This window comes from Eptatretus burgeri, chromosome 7, assembly GCF_056783735.1.
Source record: "Eptatretus burgeri isolate ZD-2024b chromosome 7, Ebu_testis_v1, whole genome shotgun sequence".
NCBI lineage: Eukaryota > Metazoa > Chordata > Myxini > Myxiniformes > Myxinidae > Eptatretus > Eptatretus burgeri.
In genome coordinates, this window is record NC_140967.1 from 58,086,275 (window position 1) to 58,103,774 (window position 17,500).

At 43.6% G+C, this 17,500-nt stretch overlaps 1 protein-coding gene and 1 long non-coding RNA gene across 6 annotated transcripts in view; one reads left to right on the forward strand and one right to left on the reverse strand.

Moving 5' to 3' along the window:
- The window catches only part of LOC147023327 (T-box transcription factor TBX20-like), a 66,912-nt gene that overhangs the window by 14,415 nt on the left and 34,997 nt on the right, over window positions 1–17,500 (forward strand). For 3 of the 5 annotated variants that reach the window (XM_085888605.1, XM_085888601.1, XM_085888603.1), the window contains exons 6-7: window positions 5,623–5,699; window positions 17,104–17,166. In XM_085888605.1, the coding sequence (XP_085744731.1) occupies window positions 5,623–5,699; window positions 17,104–17,166 (140 nt within the window). The remainder of the gene's footprint in view (window positions 1–5,622; window positions 5,700–17,103; window positions 17,167–17,500) is intronic. The other 2 variants (XM_085888606.1, XM_085888602.1) reach the window with 1 other exon arrangement.
- Window positions 16,046–17,500, reverse strand: part of LOC147023328 (uncharacterized) — a 34,020-nt gene continuing 32,565 nt past the window's right edge. The window contains exon 4 of the long non-coding RNA XR_015060141.1: window positions 16,046–17,258. This is a non-coding gene — a long non-coding RNA (uncharacterized LOC147023328). The remainder of the gene's footprint in view (window positions 17,259–17,500) is intronic.

Consider the following 17,500-nt stretch of genomic DNA (forward strand, 5'->3'; position numbering starts at 1 on the left):
TGATAATTTACACATTTCAAAAGCTAAAAAAAAACCTCTTCTTTGCTCAGGTGGTTTAATTCCCCTAAAACTGTTCATCAAAACCTGCACTCAAGAGCATCAGAGAGTTCGAAAAGGTTTCAGCCTTCAGTATATTATTGTTACATCTTTGGTGGTGAGTGTGGGCAAGCAGGATAACTTAGAGGGTGTGTACAATTACCTTGGAACTATCTAACCTGAGTTCCAATCTCGACCCAGCTATCAACTGTCGCCCTGGTGCTTTGCATGCGGGGTAAGGCATCAATGAGTGAGTGGTCCATTGGAAGGATGTTAAGTTGGGGGATGCTCCTCCAGCACTGGTTTGTCACAAGTATACCATAATATGGTAAAACTGCGGTGGATCACTTCATTGTGATATTGTGTACCTACTGAGCATTCATCTGTTCCTTGTGGATTTTTAAAACTCTATTTATGAGGGAATGGTCATGAGGTCCACTTTGAATTGGAGGGGCTTTCCTTTGTTGCATAATTGGTGTTAAAAAGTATTCTAAGCTGTTCTCGTTGACACTGACTTCCATCCTCCACCTCCCACCACCATAAACCCCTCTTTTTTTTCTGCCACTCTTCTACTCATGTGCTATGTCTGCTTCCCTATTCCCTTCCCTTCATCTTCGCAACCTGTGAATCCGCTGCCCTCTGTCGTTTAGCTCCTTCATGAGCCTGGAATTGTGTAAAAAAAAAAAAAAAAGGAGAGTGTTTATAGTGTTTGCTTGGCATTGAGGCTAAAATATGAAGCAAAATGCTAACCCTTCGGCAAGAGGTGATCTAGTGCACTATCAGGTGCACAGATTCCATACATAAACATATATATATATATATATATTATCTTTCAGGTATATGTACGAAACCACAATCTATTTTGGCAGCTGGTACGGTCAATATTTTTCACTTTACATCCTTGTATGCAGAAACATACCATTTGGGTTGGCAATATACCTCAGAAGTAGCATACTCACCTTTATGCTCTTTAGCCTGGGTTTGATTCCAAATCCGACTATAAACTGCGATCCTGGAACTTCACAGGCAGGGAGGGTTTGACATCCACGAGTGAACCATATTTCAGAGGGGACGTCAATCCACGGTGTAACGAAGCCATGGTTAAATATCCCACGGTGTCTTTGGTGAAGGGAAGGCAAGTTATCGCCGGCACCCTGACCAAATGACAAATTCTTGCCTAAAACTGTGGGAGGCCAGGGTTCTGGGCGTCTTTGATATTCCGACATCAGGTAAAAAAAAAATTTTTTGCTATTTCAGAGTGTGGTTGCTGGGTTGTTGTTTAAGCAACAGCTCCTACACCATAAACAAATTCATGTTCCCACGTTGTTCACACATTACATGTGAACGGCGGTTTCCAGCTACGAAGGGCCAGAAGTTTGGAAATGACGTGTCACAACCAGGATTCATGAATACATCATATTTGGCACAAGTGATGTACCATTTCCAAACTTCTCGTACACGTACACGGGTGAATGTACGTCTGAAGCTGCCATGTTGCTGTTATCATCATCGACACCCAAAACTATGAATGTGGACTTTTTCATGAGAATCAGATAATTGTGCCCAGATGCTATTTAACACACTAAATCTACAGGATGCTAAAGTTCACACAATTTTCAGGCTAATATATAATTTAATTAATTAATTAATTAGTGATGGATGACTGAACATGCAATCGGTTTATTTCGTATACAACCGTTGTCTGAGTAACTGAAGAAACTATGGAAACATTTTTATCCATTCTGTTCCCAACTACTCTTTTGTGCATCATTTGATGTAATGCAGGTCCACAGCAATTATACCATACAGTTTTCACATTGCCCCTTTGAGGTAGTAGCGTGTGGTGTTTTGCTCTCGCTCGCTCTCTCTCTCTCTCTCTCTCTCTCTCTCTCTCTCTCTCTCTCTCGCTCTCTTCTTTCATATGCGGATGTCTGCGAACAGCACCTCTCTCGCTATATCTATTTCTCATAAGTCAAAATGATGCGCACCAAAGAGAGCAGAATTTTTACCTGGCACGATACTGGCAATGTGAGATAACCTCGAAAGATAAAGGCAAATGCCTGTACTGACCAAAAGCTGAAGAAGAGTTATAAAGTTGCACTTCTTCTTTCCTATGCAGCACATGGCAGTGCCCCCTCTAGATTATCTGAGCAGGAACTTGGAATTAGGGCAAGGTACTGGTGATAGCTCACCAACTTAAAATTGCACTGCACTGCCTAATTTGGTAACCTTTGGACACAACTGAGGTTGTGGACCCACTGTTTGGAGAGGTTCTGGTGCTTAGTTTGTTGAAATATTGGTGATGAAGCCCAGCTGATGACTGCACAGTCATTAAATTAACCAGTCAGTAACTAGGTCACTTAACTGGTTTCAATGTAACATATCGGTCATCGGTGTATACGAGGTCCGTCTAAAAGGTAATTGAACTGACTTCACAGAAATTTTATTCCAACAAATATATTGAAATCACAGCTTGTTCCCTTCAAAATAGTTTCCCTCCAGTCTCACACACTTGTCCTTCCTCTTCTTCCACGCTTCGATGCACCCCCGGAAGGCTTCTTCTGGAATCCTCCGGAGCTCCGTCGTCACGGCCCTTTTGATGGCCTCCACAGCAGGAAAACTGGTCCCCTTGATAATTATCCCCTTGAGCTTGAGGAATAGGAAAAAATAACAAGGGGCCAAGTCTGGCGAATACGGGGGTTGCTCCAGAGTTGGCACGTTCCTCTCTGCCAGAAACTGTCGGATGCTCAGGGCACTGTGAGTAGGGGCATTGTCATGGTGGAGCACCCAGACGTTGTTCTCCCACAGATCCCTCCTCTTGTCCCGGAGTGATCTCATGAAGCGCCGGAGGATCTCCTTGTACACATTGATTCTCTGTTTGATCCTGTGGTAGAAACTCGAAGTGGACGTTGCCCTTGATGTCAAAAAACACAATGAGCATCACCTTGACCTTCGACTTCGCCATCCTTGCTTTCTTTGGTCTTGGTGATGCCGGACTTTTCCCACTGACGACTCTGCCGTTTGGTCTCGGGATCGTATTCGAATATCCACGATTCATCACCAGTAATGACTCTCCCAAGCAGGTCTGGATCGTCCTCAATGCACTAGATAATGTCTTGACAGACAGTGACTCTTTGCTGGTTGCAGTCCTCGGACAACAGCTTGAGGACCATCTTTGCGCACACCTTGCGCATTTCGAGATTTTCAGTGATGATGCTCCAGACAGTTTCCTTGTTGATGGAAAGTTCCTCAGCAATCATCCGCACCATGAGTCGATGATCTGCGCACACCATCTGCTTCACACGCCCGATGTTGTCCATCATTCTGCTCGTTGAAGGTCTTCCAGACCGTGGATCGTCTTCAACCTCCTCCCATCCCTCTTTGAACCTCTTGTGCCATTCAAATGCACGTGTACGTGACATCGTTTCTTCCCCGTAGACTTGCTGCAACATTGCAAAGGATTCGGAAGGTGTTTTGCCAAGTTTGGCAAGAAACTTCAGATTGGCTCTCCGCTCACGACTCGTAGCGCAACGGCTCAGACTAGACAACGTGTAAAGCACGACCTGCAAAAAAATCCCACAATAAGCGCAGTCAACCATCACCAATCGTATATATTGCTGGAATGTTGCAAAAGACTGTGATGCAACCCGTTTATTGAAGTTGTGTAAGTGGAGCACACATCAGGCTCAGTCCCATTACTTTTTAGATGAACCTCGTATGTGCGGGCCTGAAAGGATGGCCTGGAGGTATGCACATCCGTCTCTAAGTTGTGTGGGTTTCAACTCCAACCCAGTTATAAACTGTCATCCCAGTGTTTTACATGTAGGGTGGTTCATCAAAGTGTGTGCCGTCCCTCGGATGGATGTTAAACTGTGTGTTCCGTCTGCTGGCATTAGTTGGTGGATGTTGAAGATCCCACGGTGTCCTTCGTGAAGAATAGGCGAGCTATCACCGGCACCATGAACAAATTTCAAATTCCTGCAATCCTGCCATAACTACTGCTGGGAAGGCAATGGCAAACCACCCAACATAATCCTTGCCAAGAAACTGTTTCGGCAGCACCGACGCGATGTAACCGAGTATCGTACGTCAGAGAGATAAATGTGCATCAGGAGAGTACACGGTGCTTGTATTTCAGTTTCTCAAAGTGATGTGTCAACATGTAATACAAGCTGAAATACTTCTTCCTCTGCTTCTCTTTCTTTGGATCAATCGAATTGAAGCTCTGCAATGGATTCTGTCAACATTTATAAAAGCATGTGCACACCCATGCGAAATAAGATGCGGTTGAAGTTTTGAGCGTTGGCTCTTCATCATAGCAAATTACGATATTCTCCGACGGAGGCCGACATCCCAATACAACCCAAGAAATGCAAAGTTGATAATCTACAAGTACATATATATATATATATATATATATATATATATATATATATATATATATATATATATATATATATATATATATATATATATATATATGTGTCAGACTCTGCTATTTGCAGGGGATACGTTCCTGGAAAATGCCACGAATGTCGGGGCATTTTTCAATGGGGAAAAGGAAGATAGCTTCCCGGGGGTTCATGATTCTTAAAGGGAAATCAAAAAATTTCCTGAAAAAACGTGAAAACGCATGCAACCCTCCCCCCACGATAATGGGGGGGGGGGGGGGACGGACCTGCGAATTTGTGAAGCACAGGACCGCGAATGTAGAAGCAGGTCACATTTTATCAACCACAGATATGCAGGGTTCGTGGACAGCGAATCCGCAAATAGCGTGGTCCGACACTGCTTTGAAAGAAAATGTTTTTCAATTCTGAGAAGTGTGTGTGTGTGTGTGTGTGTGTGTGTGTGTGTGTGTGTGTGTGTGTGTGTGTGTGTGTGTGTGTGTGTGTGTGTGTGTGTGTGTGTGTGTGTGTGTGTGTGTGTGCGCACGTTAATATCCCAATATCATTGTCCAAGAAGAGCTAGTCGAGGTGATGTCCCAAATGCACCGCATTTTCCCTTACTCATGAAACGCATTCCTCAATTGTATCTATCACTCACACGTTGCTTAACGAGATGGGTTTAATTGCAAAAAAACCTCATTTTCATAAAATGATAACTTCTGATTTATTTTGACAATATCACACTTGCTAAGTTACCGATCATACATTTTATTAACTTTGTATTTAAATGAGACCAACACAACGAGCGTGTTCTGTATTTGACAATACATTTGCGTTGCAAAAGTGCTTATCAACCATTTCCTTTTTTCCACCATGGGGCGGGTTGTGCAAGGCAATCCCTGGGTTTAATTTGATGTACGAGGTGCTGAATGAGTCCATTGCATATCGTACAAACGTGAATGATTGAAACCAACAAAAGCAGACTTTTTTTTTTTTACATGCGACACTCTCACAATCTTCATCCTTTCACAAATCACTTACTTTAATTTCAGGCCCATATCCATTGTACACCAATAAACGTTACGGCATTAACTTGTATAAACCGGTCATGCAACGTGACCCCAAGCCTTGTGAGTGTATTTATTCATTCCCTTTTTTGGGCACACGTTTGTGGAACTCATTCCCTTTGTCTGTGCAGATCACCAAGCTGAAAATCGACAGCAATCCGTTTGCCAAGGGATTTCGCGACTCGTCCCGCCTGAGCGACATGGAGAGGTGGGTGCGATGGCTCTTTAGCTTCGTTTTTGATCGAAAGAAAGTGAAATGTCACCAACAATTTTAACTCTTAATGCTGTGAAATAAACCTTTTTATTCCATCAGAACTTTCTCCCACAAACCGGTAACAATGCCTTGTGTCAGAACGTTTTATATCTATGACATCACTTCTCACTCAGAAACGGGTGATTATCATGAAATGAGTTTATATATATATATATATATATATATATATATATATATATATATATATATATATATATATATATATATATATATATATCATCTTCACGAAGTATGTTTACGTCTTTCCTTTGATGTGTATTTTCCACCACCTTTAAACTGCCTGCTATTTCTGCAGCTGTTTTAACGTTTCTTCTCGACTGTTCCATAATATTGTGTGCGTTGTACTTTAGTGATGTAAATATTACATTATTGTTCCATGCAGGGTAAGATTGAAATGGCCAGCAGATGGTATTTTATTTTGTCGATTTGTTATTCGTTTATTGCACTTTTCCACTCAACCTGCACTGCGTGTGAGCTTGGAGCTGGTCTCGACACACAAACGGGCATTTGCATGTCTGCTCTCTGCAGAGAGTTTAAACTAGTCGCTGCTTGAACCGATTCACTGGCTCGTGTGTTGGTTCGAATGGGAACCAGGGTTGGATCGTGGAGATTGAAGATTTAAGGGACGATGTGAAAGTGTGAGAGAATCATGTTGAGACATTGCAGAGTTTAGTTGTTGAGGATTCAAGACAAAGCAGTAGAGTGTGAAGGGGAGTCATGTTCAGCTCTCAGAGTTGGTTCATCCAATGGCCGCAGTGCCCAGCAATGCATGTAGTAGTCCTAAATGAGGATTGAAAGCAGTAGTCAGTGATTTTGGTTTGGTGAGGTTTCTATCTCTCTCCCCCTCTGCCCCCATCCCTCTCTCTTTGACTCCGTATTTTTTTGTGTGGCGTTTTGCATTCATGCACTCAGGGGTTCCTCGGCCCATCAACTGTCATTTTGTAGGCTGTGGTCATCGTCAGGTCTCTTCCGGCACACCAAATGTGTCATCATTTGCCGCACCCATTCTGAAACGAACTGTGGCTGCTTTCATGGTCACTTCTCTCTTTTCAGCTCTCACTTTCAGTGTCATTTAACTCTCAAAATCCTCCCATAAATCCTGTTTCCTCTCATTATTATTTTCCTTTTTAATCTCCCCCTCCCCATGTTTCCTTCCTCTTGTCCGTAATCTTCCCCTTGGCCCATTCCATTATAATTGACGATTGTCGTTGGTGATTTTATTACTCTGCCATTTTGTTTCTGTTCTTGTATGCCTTTAATTAATAATTTGCTTATCGTCAAGGTGGTTACTCGCTCGCGTCCGCAGTGCAATTAGGCTCCGAAAACAGGTATCCTCTCGCCGAGAGTGGCCATTTGCACTCACAAATACAGGAGGTCTGCCCTTGGGTCATTGTAAACTCCCTCCGGGCAATGTTTGTGACAATATGTCGTCACATCATCCGATGGATAGATAAAAAAATCCGAACTATTAGGTTCCCCAGAGAAGTTCTATATGTGAACAATGTAAACTTTCTGCATTAAAAACAGTACGGTGATGTTCCTTTTAGAGGATTTCATCAACTTGATTTTTAAAAATTTATATCCATGTTCTTGTATGTGATAAAATCGTTATTTTTGTTTGATGTCTGAGCAAGCCCATAACGTGAAATAATCTTGGTCGATTCAGAATTAATGAAAAAAAATCAAGAAACATCGATATGCCATTATAATACTGCAATAATAGCAATTTTATTATTATTATCACAGTACTAGTAACAAGTGTCCACAACCATCCTTGACAATGTTGGGGAATGTTGGCCGAGGCCCTCACTGTTTTTTTTCACCCTCGCCTTTTCACCTTTATTTGATTTTAAATTCATTTTCTCCGCAACCGCTTTAGTGATCGACACGAAACTTTCAACAAAGGAGCGCTTACCCATGTAGAATGTTTCACCAAAGTTCCATGATGATTGGATGGAAAATGTGGCCGGTATTCCAAAAAGTCTGTTTTCTGCAGGCATGGGCAGCAGGGTGTTCCACGTATCAGTTATAAACGGTCTCTCTTCGTTCAATCTCGGCCGACTTATTCTTAATAGTTATTAACTTGTATTATGTTGTGAATCTTGGGAAGCAGAACAAATTAATTCTTGATTACCTCCACCTGTGTACTATCTGAGCTTTTGCCATTTTTAACAAAACCTCAAGTTGGTTGTGCTTTTGCATTTTCTTTGCGGTTCTCGAACCTTTTGTGACAATGGAGTCTTCCAACTAAACTACAAACTGTTCTTTGTCAAAATTCTCAGTTTTTGACTCCTTCTTGGGCAATCATTATTTACGAAGGACGACCTCCCAAAGGATGATCCCTTTTTGTCGTTTCGAGGATGAAGAGCAAATTGGATATTTATCATCTTTTTTTTTTTTTTGTTCTTTTCTCTTTCCATATCTCTCCACCTCTCTTTATCTTTCTCTCCTTCACTCTCGATTCAAGCCAGGCATGACCAGAACCGATAATCAAATATTGTAATGACATCATTTTGAAGCCACATGATTCACGCGAGCCAATGACAGAACCCCAAATATGCTTATCGGCCTGGGTAAAAAAAAAGAAAAGAAAAGGAGGAGGTTCTTTTGATGCGTGACATTTTTTTCTCCCTCATTCCAGAATGCAGTGCAGTGAGTAACACTGAGCTCTACCACGTGCACAAGTACTCATTTCTGGGCCAAGTAATTTCTAGCTCATCCAGAGTGAAAGGTCAGATACAAGCATTAATTTATTAAACTTTGTTCGACATGCACACTTCAACTCTGAACTTTCATCCTCATCTGCAAGCAGAGATGGCAACCAGGAATTCCCACATAGACATCTAATCTTGGCAGGAAGTACATGCCTGAGAAGGAAGCTGCACAACCATTGTTGATGCATGAAATATGCGAGTTGTAGATGTGAAGTGAGATGGTTCATTGTGAGAATGAGGTCAGTATGCATACGTTGAGTACCCTAATAGACTACGTTTAAGAAATGGGGCTTCAAATAGACTTTATAGCTTTCTAAATGCCTAACTCGACATTTAACTGAAATAAACACTTATAAATGAAGGAAACAATTCAGGGGAAATGCTACAAATGATAGATGTTGGTATTCGAGGATCGTGGTTTTGTGTGTATGTAGTCCCGACAAACTGCCATCCTCCTCGTGTGCTTCATGTATGCACTGGGCCAACTCCCTCCTCCATATCCTCCTTCTCTCAACATATGTATGTCAAAAAAAAATCATGCATGAAGGCCCCATATTTTCTCTTGGGTTATTTTTTGTCAAAGATTAAAAACCTCACAGCAGATCATAAAGACAAATGACAAACTTGATGTATAATGGTTCGAAGATGAACTACATAACATGGACTGGTCATTTTGAGGCAGTGTTTCAAGCCGCTCTCTGATCAATTTCCTGCTGTTCGGTGTGCAGGAGGGAAGGGTGGAGGGTTTGAGTCATTACTGATTACAGCTTGATAAAACCCATGTCTAAAACGGTCAATGTTACGTGGGTAACACCTGGAGTGTAGTGCTGCTCGAGCGTGACACCTCAATCCATCAGAGGCAGAGCTCCACAACAGTAAAAAATAAATAAATAAATAAACCTTCGTGAAAATCAATTGTTCATTTTCAACCTATAATTTGTCAAAATTGTATATTTACCTACTTCTAGGATGCTATTCAGTATTTTTCTCTATTTTGATTTTTTTTTTTTTAAAGGTTCTTCAGTATTCCCTGGTTTCCATTTTTCCGAATTTGCTCATGGACGATTTACATTTACTTTTTAACATCAATATTTGCAAATTCTGTGGATGGTTTGCATGTGAACGGTTTTCGACTTTCCATGACTGTTTTGACAGCTCTGACAAATCCCCCACAATTACCATCTGACCCTTTTCTCTCAATTCTCCTCCCTCACCCCACCCCTTCAAACTCCCCTCCTCCCATCTCAAAGCTGCCACCCCCACCCCCCTCCCCACTCGTATCTACAAAGCTGCCTCTTTCGCCAACCCTCTCTTCCAAATCATTCCCCCACCTCCTCCAATCTACTACTTCCCTTTGACCCCTCTATTATTACTCCCCACTGTGACTCATCCGTTTACCACCGAGCCCTTTGTCCTCCTCCCCATCCGACCTTCTCCCCAAGCTCTTCGGAAATCTCCCACACACTGTAAACCAATCTCCCGACCTCCACCTCTCCTCCCTCGTCCTACCCTACCCCTCCCCTCCCCTGGAATCAAAGCTTCCTCCCCTCCCTTCCTCCTTAATAGAATGGACCTCAAGCATCCGGGGCCTTCACTTTCAATTGACTGATCTCTCCATATATAGGTAGCCACTGACAAACCAGATATAATCTACTGAACAGAAACTTTCCTCCTTCAAGACATCTCTAACTCCCTAGTATCTCTCCCTGGTTACTCCCTCCTCCAGTATGACAGACCTGGGCCTCATCCTGGCAGCGGAGTTGCTCTCCTTATCAAAAACTCTATTCCTCACTCTCCATGTACTGTCCTCACTCCTCCACACCCAAAACAATACCTCTGGCTCTGGCTTCCCCTCTGCTCCCACCTCTTGTTTATATGTGTGTGGCACCATCCACCAAACAGTGATGACTCCATTTACATCTCATTCGCTGAAAACAGGGACCAACTTCTATCCACTCATCCCAACTCTCTCTTCCTCAAATGTGGTGATTTCAATTGCCATCATGCCAGTTAGCTGGGTGTGGGTACCTCTCACACCTGCCATGGCACTTCAGCAAAGGACTTTTGCGACTCATTAGGACTGACACAATCTGTCAACTTCCTCACCCAGTTCTCAGCAAACGGTACTACATACCTTCTGGATTTGATTTTGACGAATTTCCCAGAAAATGTCTATTGTTCTTCTTCTGCTCCAGTCAATTCATCTGACCATATGCTTGTCAAAGTGGTCATCTCTCTGGCCGTGATTACAGAACCGACGAGTCTGGCATTTCACTCAGACTGACTGGCAGGGACTTCAAGCAGCCATCAAACTTCGAAACTGGTTTCCCATTTCTACTCTGACATCAACTCATCCCTGGGAATTCCTTCAAATAAATTTTCTCTGTCTCTCATGCACAGATTTATTCCATCTTGTCTTTAGTTGTCCTACCCTTCCTCCCACCCATGAGACACTGAAGCTTGTGACGAGGCAGTTGTCCTAAAGCAACTTTCCTTTGCCTCATGGAAAGCGAATCCCACTGAAGGCAATCTCAGTTCCTTCCACAAGCTTGGAACAAGTGTGTGTGTCTACCGTCAGGAGAATCAGGAAACATCTTTCCAATCTCAAGTCTGAACTGTCAAACCTGTCTCCCTCCTCCAAATCCTGGTGGCATCCAGTTAAGTCTGTTTCTGGTTTATGTTCCCCCTCCATTACCCCAAATGGCTGCACAGCTGACACTGCACACGAAAAAGTTGAATGCCTAAACTGTGTTTGTTTCTAAATGTTGCATTTCATACCCAATGCTTTCTGTGCCCACTTTACTCAGTCACATCCAGCTGTTCATGGACTCTGTGTCCTTTTCGCCTGAGAAGGTGGAGAACTTGCTGTCAAACCTCGACTCTGATTCTGCAACCGGTCCAGACGGCATCAGCCCTTGTGTCCTAAAAACCTGCTCTGCTGCTCTTGCTCACACTCTCTCTGTTCTATTCACCCTCTCATTTGCTCAAGGTCATCTGCCATCTGCTTGGAAATCAGCAAACATCACTGCCCTGCATAAAAAAAGGTGCAAAAACAGATCCCTGCAACTACAGACCAATCAGCCTTCTCTCCATCATCAGGAAGGTCATGGAATCCATCATCGCTTCAGACATGAAATCCTTCCTCTTCTTCAACGTCTTGATTTCTGATCATCAATTTGGATTCAGATCAGGTCACTCTACAACTGTGCATGCTGCTTCTGCTTTTCAAACAATGAATGGAGGAACTCAATGCCAGACATGAGATCAGAGTAATCTCACTGGCCATATCGTGTTTTCGATACGGTAGAGCACGCCGCCCTGCTCACCAAACTCTCTTCCTCTGCTATCCAAGGACATCTCCACTCATTGCTCACAGACTTCCTCACCTATCGCAGTCAACATGTGGCCCTTAATTGAGTTCTCTCATCCCCTCTTCCTGTCCAGGCTGGAGTTCCTCAAGGCAGTGTTCTAGGCCCTGTTCTTTTTCTGGATTTCATCAATGATCTATCCAACTCTCTGGAAAATCCTCTTTATCTCTTTGCTGATGACTCCACCCTCTGCCGTACCATCTGTCATCCCTCAGATCAGCAAGCAGCAGCCTCTTCACTTTCTGCAGATCTGGATAAAATCACAAGCTGGTGGAATACTCGGAACATGCCTTTCAATCCTAACAAATCTCTTGTCTCTCCGAAAGGACCATCTGGAACCCTCCCCCCAACCCCATCTAATTTCTCAACAATCCTCTTGAAGAAGTCCTTTCACTGAAGCTTTTGGGTCTCACTATCTGCCATGATCTTTCCTGGAAAAGCCACATTTCCAAGCTGGCCTCCAAAGCCAGTCGCCATCTCGGCATCCTCTATTGTGCAAAGTCCTTCTTTGGCACTCCTGACCACATACAAAGCTTTCATCCACAGCCTAATGGAGTACTTCTCTCCCCTCTGGTCTGGTGCTCCTGCCTTGCACCTCTCTCAGCTTCACACTGTGGAAACCAAGGTATTTAGGATCATTGATATCTCCCGCGATGAAGTTGAGTCTTTCGGTCTCTCTCTCACCACAGGCAGGTCAGTGGTCTTTCTGTCTTCTAAAGTCTCCTCTCCAGCCTCAACCCTTTGCTCTGTCTGTGATCTTGTCCCCCAATATTTCCACAGGGTGCTCAAGGTCCGCCAGCAATCTCCTTCTGGTGAAACTTTAAAAATCAAGAATCACTGCGCACCTTCACTTTTTCCCACCTCTGGAACAAACTCCCACACTCTTCAATCTCACTCTTCCCTTCAGGTCTTCAAAACATCTGTTCACCACCATCTCTTATCTTCCCCCATCTGAAACCATGATCTTTTCCACCCCTGTTAATCCACCCCAAACCCTTCATATTCCCGACCTTCCTTCCTTCCTGAAAGTTCCCTGTCGTGTACATCTTGTATACCCCGTGTTCCCCACCCCATCCCTCTCCCTTCCACAGACGTCCTAATGTCTCTGTTCCCCACTGTTTTGTCCTTCCCTCTCCTGCCCCTCTTGTTGTGCGTTGTGTGTTCGTTCTCATACGAGCCTCAACAATGTGTACAAAAAAGAAAAGAAAAAAAAAACAGACGACCATCCTTGATATTGCTGGGTGGATGTCTTTGAACTCACCATCGAGCGAAGAAGAATTTTGTCTCTCAAGGGACGTTGGATAGCATTGATCAGAGTCGCAGGGCAATACTTAATGGCAGAGCTGAGCTGTTCAGGGAGTTGAGGTGTAAAACTGTATGTGTGCTGAGGGTGGACAAGGAGTCCGATGTGTGAGGAAATTGTTAGGGGGAAGAGCATCACCTGTGATCAAGTAATTCTTGCCCTGCTTACAGGGAAATTTGTGCATTGCGTTACTCCAAGCCTGTCCCTCGGTGAACTGCAGTTAGAGCAGAGGGTGGTGGGCTTTTGACAGAGGAGTCCAAAGTGATGGCCCGATGGGCCAGTTACTTTGAGCGGCTGCACCAAGCTGATCCACCAGCTGTTGAGTTGGAAGTCGGGGTGTTACAATCCCTATTACTGACCTTACAATCAACTGTGATCCACCTTTGTTTTTGGAAACAGGCTGCGGTGAACCAGTTGAAATGGGGTAAAGCTCCCAGGATCTGTGGCAACCCTGCTGAACTTCTCAAGGCTGGTGAAAATGCTGAACTCGTGTCATTGTATGCACTTCTGTGTTCTGCTTGAAACACAGGCATCATCCCAACTGACTGGAAGAGGGGCCTTGTTGTCCCTCTCTGGAAAGAGAAGGGGGGTCACCAGGACTGCAACTACAACCGAGGGGTGATGCTGCTCTCAGTGCCAGGCAAGGTCTTTGCTTGGATAAATTCTTGATAGGGTTCACCACCATCTGCTTGAGCACCAGAGCCCAAAGCAGTCAGGCTTTATACCAAAAAGGTCAACGATTGACCGTATCCTTGCTCTTTGGGTCCTCACTGAACGCAGACAAGAGATTTGGCAGGGGCTGCTTGCAGCCTATGTGGATCTCTGTAAAGTGTTTGATTTAGTGAATCGGGATGCCCTCTGGAGGATTCTTGGTCTTCATGGGGTGACACCAAAACTGATCAATCTGATGTCTGAACTCCACTCTGGTACTGAGAGTGCTGTGTATGTGGTGATTCCATTTCTGACTTATTTCCAGTTGATGCTGGAGTTCATCAGGGGTGTGTACTGGCTCCCACACTTTTCAGCGCTTGTATGGACTGGATTATTGGGAGGATCTCAGAGAGATAAAGCTGTGGTGCATTGTTTGGAAATGTCAAGACCTCTGACCTTGATTTCGTAGAAGATGCAGTCATCTTTGTGGAGACTCTGAATATCCTTTTCGGGGCCCTCGAGATGCTGAATGAGGAATCGGAGCCACTGAGATTACAGGTTTCCTGGGTCAAAATGAAGACCCAGACTTTCAATGACATATTGGATGATGCTATCTTGTCTGTACCCATTTGTGGTGAGGATGTTGAGGTCACGGAGAGATCCACTTCCCTTGACATTCATGACATTCATGTCTGCTAGCTGTGAGCCAGAGGTCAATAGACGTCTGGGTCGGGCCTGTGGAGTCATAGATTCACTGGATCATGGGGTGTGGCGCTGTCGGTACCTGTGCAGAGGATGAAAGTCCGAGTCTTCAGTGTTTCCAATCTTGCTCTACGGATGTGAGTTGGACTCTGACCAGGGATCTGAGAGGGAGACTTAACTCCTTTGGTACCAGGTCTCTTCAGAGAGTCCTTGGCTATCGTGAGTCAGACTTTTTGTTCAATGAGCAGTTGCTGAGAGAGACTCAAATGAGATTTGTTACCTTTATAGTCTGGCAGTGTCAGCTCAGGCTGTATGGACATGTGGCTCATTTTCCAGACGCTGATCCTGCTCACCAAATTCTCTCAATGAGGGAGCTTCGACCACATTTCTCATGGTTGCAGCAGGTTGATCAGCATCTCAAGGATATGGGGATGGGCCAGGCATCTGTCTGGAGGATGGCCAGACGGAGGCCTCTGGAGTACCGGCAGAAAGGACACAGCAACGCACTGCTCCAGTGCATGCTCCCATACCTGACCTGACCTGCTGGAGACAGGGGATTACTATCCCCAGCACAAAATATATTTGCCATACCTTCCCCAATATCCTCTCCCCAGGCTGCTCCCAGAGGGAGAGGATGTTTTTCATTTCTCAAAATACATAGTTTTGGTGAAAAACTGTGGTTGGAGATTAAATTGATCTGACCTTTCTTTAAAAGGGGATTCTTAATTGTGAGATTAAGTTGGTCTGAGTGTTAAGCTTTTGTTTATTGCAGGAAAATGTGCAATTTTCATTTATCACTCATTTTTGGGGGACTGAAATGGTTAGTGGCATGTTAGAACTTGATGTCGGTAAATCTGGTGATGACGTCACAACCAACATATTTTTTGCAGGGCTCTGGTACTTCAAAATTTGGCGCTACACCACTGCTGGTGACACTCGATATCAAAATCTTTACAAAAGAATTGTAACAGGACACATTGCATGGACTGAAATGTGGTGTTAAGGCATATTATCGAAAAGAAAATACAACCTTTGCATGACATCGACTATAAAATGTTAGCAGTGAGGAGAGGGTGACATGACCTTGTACTCTTTTCAGCATTCGAGGAATGTTGGCCAGCTTGCGATCCACCTGCGGCTCAGATATGGCGATTTCACAGCACTTGTCTCGCGTTTTCATCTTTATAATGGCCAGTTTCGGCATCTGATTGATCTCTCAATAGAATCCAAACGAGATCACCCAACGAGCAAATCTTGTGAGCACAGGGATGGAGAAAGCTCATTCCCACCCCCGACTTCTCCTCCTCCTCCTCTATCCCCAATCAGATTAGTTGCTCCTCTCTCTGTGCAAAGAAAAAAAAAACCCAATTACAGCACTTGCCTTTGAAATGACTCGGATTGTTAATTTGATAACTGCTTGCATATGGGTAGTAGTGATGGGCTGCAATCTCACCTCTGTGATTTATATTATACTATCGGAAAAGCTCTACAACAGTACAGATAAGACCTTTTCAGTGGTCGCCCATTTTGCCCAAATGATGGAAAAGGAAAAGCTCGATTATGAATCGTACATATTTCTGGAACATTAGCTATATCAGTAAGGGATGGAATCATCAAATGTACAACCATGATGTGCTTCTTTCTTTCTTTTTTAACTTCCTCTTCTCCAGTAAGCCCCTTGAGTTAAATGCCCCAAACCCAGGCTTTCCGCACACTTCCTCTCTTTTGTGTTCCACTTTTCTACCGTTTGTGGAACGGCCTTTCCGGTATTCCGGAGATTATTCAACCGCAGTCTTCCCTTTGGGCTTCAAGTAGGCGGTGCACTACTATCTCATGAGATACCTGCAATCTTTACCACTCCCATTAGCCCTGCCAAACTCAGTCTTGTGTTTGCAGGTTATACGGTGTTTCACCCCTTTTCTCTTTCCTTATACATTCATTATTTTGCTTTTTGTGCCTCACTTTCAAGTTGTTGTCTTTTTATACTCTGTTTCCTCAGTCTTCCATGAGCCTCGATGTTGGATTTTTTTTTAAAGTCTGAAGCATTGGCACTTCTTCACCTATTGTATCTCACTTACAATAACTTTTTGAACGCCTCTCGTTACACACATTCTGCAGTACCCTGGGGTGTCAGAATTGTTGGCCATTTTGCTGCAAAACTTTTGGGGAAAGATATAATATTTATTTGAATTTCTTAAAATCATTACTCTAATGTAAATAAACCCAGTCATACAAGTTAAGACGATTATTGATTTTCTGTTTCATGCTTTCATATACAGTTATACAGGTGTACACTGCACCATGCATTATTGTATAATTTTTTAGGAGCCAAGCAGGCGTTACTGTCTTTAAAATAAATAATAAAAACAACGCCAGGTGTAACAGCTACATGTGCTTGTTCAAAATGTTTTTTTTTAGTCTTTTATGTTCGTTTGACATATTTTGTAGAATTAAAATAATTTTCAAAACAAAGCAAATCCGTATGTAAATAGACCACGCCGGTATGACCCGATATAACAACACAGCGTTGCATGAAAGGTGCTTTCCGTGGGGTGCTGGCCTGGTCGCTGTTCCACTTATGGTGTTTTTATCGCAAACAGAAACACGCACGCTTTGTGCGGGATTGAGACAGCATGCAGGACCGCCACCATGTCACTTGGAATGTAGGTGCACACACGGACGGTTCACACAATGGCCCTTGTATTCAAATCGCTCTTCATTTTCAGTCTCTGTGACAAACCGTGTGATGTTGAAACTTGTGGGGTGTAGGGAGTGAAAAAGGGTTGGGATTGGGGTGGGGGGGGGGGATGGAGAAAATAATATAATAAAAAACAATAGTGTTTCGTTACCGTGAACACGCATCCTGTGTTGAGTGACCAGCGTTTTTAAGACCCCAAGAAGTCATCACTTATGATGGCTGGCTAAGAATACAGATGATTTTTGTTCCAAAATGTGCAAATACAGAACTGTACATTCACTGATAGTGTGGTCGCACAA